Below are 3,726 nucleotides of genomic sequence, written 5' to 3' on the forward strand. Positions count from 1 at the left end.
CTCATTTTGTCTCTCATAGTTGAGGTATACCTATGATGAAAATTACAGGCCTCTCTCATCTTTTTAAGTGGGAGAACTTGCACAATTGGTGGCTGACTAAATACTTTTTTGCCCCACTGTATATTTTTACTTTTAATTTACTTAACGTTTTAGTCATTTTTAAAAGTCTTTAATTTATATTTGGTCTAATCTAATTGAATTAAATGTATTTAATAAAATGTATTTTTATTTATTAGTTTGCTGAAATAAATAATTATATATGAAATAATAATTAGCTGAAATAAAATTGTCAGTTAAGGTTTATTTTATTTCAAATATCAAAAATGTTTTTTTTATGGTTATGATTTTAATTTAAGTTAGCTATAATAACACTGGTATAGGAGGCCTATTTTTGTTATTGTGCTAGATTTTCGTTTACAGTTGTTGCATTTCCTCTGGCGTCATCCTGGTTAGTCTCTGGCAGTGTGGGCATGTTGGGTTCTGTCCCAGGACATCTCGTTACAGCACACAGAGATTGTGCTAATGTGATCCAGTGAGAGGAGTGTGAGGATGAGGAGGCAAGGCCTTCCTCTGTATGAACACTGATTCAATGCATTAAGCATTTGACAAATTCCCATTAAACAAACTTTGCAATAACACGATTCCTCTAACCATACGTCTTTTTGAGAAGAGGTTGTGTTTTTTTTTTTAAAGCACTGAATCTCCCAAGGTTGTTACTGTCACCTTTGATTAACCACTGAGGAGTTTGAATGGAATTATTCTCTGTAAAGCAGCTTTGGAACAATGCAGTATGAATTGAGCTTTACAAAGCGAAATTAATTGAATACGTGCGATCAAACAATAGCATGAATTGTTAAACTAGTCAAGACGTGTGGTTCAGGGAGCGTATCCAAGGTTCTTTTGAGCAGCAATCAGATGATAAATGACATCCCTGCAGCTGTGTGATGTTCTGCAAGGACTCGGTTTCATAGCGGATGGACAAAGTTGCATGGAGTTCGGCACAGAATTCATACAGTTTGAGTGGTTTTCCTTAAATTTGGTTTAGTTTCTTATTTAGTTTTTTTTAGAAACATGCATTTATGTTTGTAATTTGTAGTTTGCAGTATTCCTAAAATACGTCACCCTGATGCCATTTTAACACCCACTAGTTCTAGTTCTTTAGTAAAGCATCATATGCTGGTGTTTGGAAATCAAAATATTGATCTGTAGAACCAATAATGAAACATCAAAAACCTTTAATCTCCAAAGAACCATTGATATTACTGTTCAAAAGTTTAGATTTTTTAATTGTTTTTGAAAGACTTCTGCCAAGGCTGCATTTATTTCATTAAAATACAGTAGAAACAGTGACATTGTGAAATATTATTAACATTTAAAACTGCTTTTTTCTCTTTGATTATATTATAAAGGATCATTTATTTTTGTGATGGCAAAGCTGAATTTTCAGCATCATTACACCAGTCTTCAGTGACACGTGATCCTTCAGAATTCATGCTGATTTAGTGCTCAAGAAACATTTCTTATTATTATCAATGTTAAAAACCATTGTGCTGCTTAATATTTTTGTGGAAACCGTGATATATTATTGGTTTTCAGGATTCCTTTATAAAAAGAAAGTTCAAAAGAACAGCATTTATCTAAAAAAAATATATATATATAATAATAATAATAATAAAAGAAAAAAATTAACTTACCGAACCCAAACCTTTGAATGGAAAAGTGTAAAGAAGCATTTAAACTCTTAAAAATAAAGGTTCTTTGTTGGCAGTCCCCCCCCCCATAAAGAAAAATGTTCTTCTATGGCATCTCTGTGAAAAACTCCTTTTGGGTTCATTCCGACACCTTTATTTTTCAAAATGTAGATGCAGATAGACAATTTTTCCAGATGCAGACACAGATTCCATTTCTTAAAATGTTTTAATGTCATATACAGAATTCACATTAGTCACTAAAAATATTAATGGTACAATCACAGGTCAATAACCTGAAAACTGTAGAATAAATAGAACTCTTCGATTAGTAAATGCTATTAATATATGCGTTAACTTTAATAGTGAGGTGACTATCAAAGTGGATAAGAAAACTACAGTCTATATATTAATTAGTAGTCATGTCAACAGCTCTAGTCATGTTAGTGCTCAACATCTTTCGTGCTTACATACCGTGTGTAAAATATTTACATCATCCTTTTCCGATCCTTTTTTCCTTCTAACGAGTTAGTCTAAGAAAAACTGAAAGAATAGACTCAGTAAAGTCTGTTATTGCAGAGACGTACAGTTGATCGGGTCAGGAAATGCCCTGCCATGGTGTCTCCGAAATACCAGGATGTCTTCCTGGCGGAGGGAGAGGTCAGGGGGGTCGCCAGTCACCATGGCAACAGAGTCCACATTCATAGTCACAATAATACTCAGTGTTCCGAACAGAACCCTTCTGTACGCCAGCCGGTATGATGTCACGGTGATGTCATTCTGAAGTGCAGACCGGTTCTGGATTCAGCTCCAAAAACAGCTTGATCCTCGAATATCGCCATAATATCCGTTGTAAATCAGCCACTGCAGAGCTTGGGTTCTAAAGAGGCTTTAGCGTTGTCGTTTCATGTGATCTGCTTTCAGTCTGACGAAGAAGGAAAAAAACGAGCTGTTAGTTTACATCACGAGGTGAGTGAGCTGACAATTACATTTCGTTTGAGCTTCAACAGATGCCACTAATTGGAAAACTCATGCATTAAAGTGTCCAATCTGTCTTCTCTTGAAAGCTTTAACCAAGTTATTAAAGAGAAGGTGACGGGTCATGAATACACACACACACACACACACACACACTTTTAGCGGTCAGGACTCTTGTCAAGCTCTGATCAGAGAATCAGCATGACAGGCACCTGCTGTTCACAAAAGCATTGGAAACAAACTGACGTTCAGGAATATTCTGGGTTATTTTATCTTAATATCTACAGACAACATCTATAGCATCTGTTGACTGCCACAGAAAATAATAGATTCAGTTACAGATATGTTAAATGATCTGGAAGTGATCGGAGCACTCGTTGTTAAAGGGATAGTTCATCTGAAAAATGGAAATTCTTTCATCATTTACTCATCCTAATGTTCTTCCAAACTTGTAATGCTTTCATTCTTTGATGTGTGGGTGAGTAAATGACACAATTTTAATATATAATCCCTTTAAATAATGTTACACAAAAATGGATTAAAAATGAAAATCTATTTCTAAGATAATGACTAGACAGCACTTGCTGAATTGCATGAGGTCAGTGTCGCAGACCAATAGATTTAAAGGAATAGTTCACTCAGTAGTTAGATTTGGAGAAATGTAGCATTACATCAGTTGCTCCCCAATGGATGCTCTGCAGTGAATGGGTGCCGTCAGAATGAGAGTCCAAACAGCTGTTAAAAACATTACAATAACTGGTGCTCAGGAACGAGGAAAGGCAGTCGTCCGGGAAGGTGGTCTAAAGGGCGAGACCCAGGAATTCATCCAAGTGCTCCTCGAGGGAGCGATCTCCCTGCTCAAGGCACAGGAGGCGTACAGCAGGGAGGTCCATGACGGAAAAAAATACGGCTTTACTTTCACTTTTAGATCAAGTCCTCTGTCACGCTACGCTGTCAATAAACGCACAAAGTCTTTTAATCCAACATACGGGTAATCCACAAACACAGGGTAGGGTTGACGAGACCGGACAAACACTGGGGAAGAACACAGGGTTTAAAT

General features: G+C 36.3%; 1 protein-coding gene across 1 annotated transcript in view; it reads right to left on the bottom strand.

Moving 5' to 3' along the window:
• Positions 1–2,042: 2,042 nt before the first annotated feature.
• Positions 2,043–3,726, bottom strand: part of LOC107566241 (overexpressed in colon carcinoma 1 protein) — a 16,541-nt gene continuing 14,857 nt past the window's right edge. Inside the window, exon 5 of the mRNA XM_016251630.1 lies at positions 2,043–2,613. Coding sequence (XP_016107116.1) covers positions 2,609–2,613 — 5 coding nt within the window. The 3' untranslated portion in view covers positions 2,043–2,608. The remainder of the gene's footprint in view (positions 2,614–3,726) is intronic.

Source organism: Sinocyclocheilus grahami, unplaced genomic scaffold (assembly GCF_001515645.1).
Source record: "Sinocyclocheilus grahami isolate Dianchi unplaced genomic scaffold, SAMN03320097.WGS_v1.1 scaffold1062.1, whole genome shotgun sequence".
Classification (NCBI taxonomy): domain Eukaryota; kingdom Metazoa; phylum Chordata; class Actinopteri; order Cypriniformes; family Cyprinidae; genus Sinocyclocheilus; species Sinocyclocheilus grahami.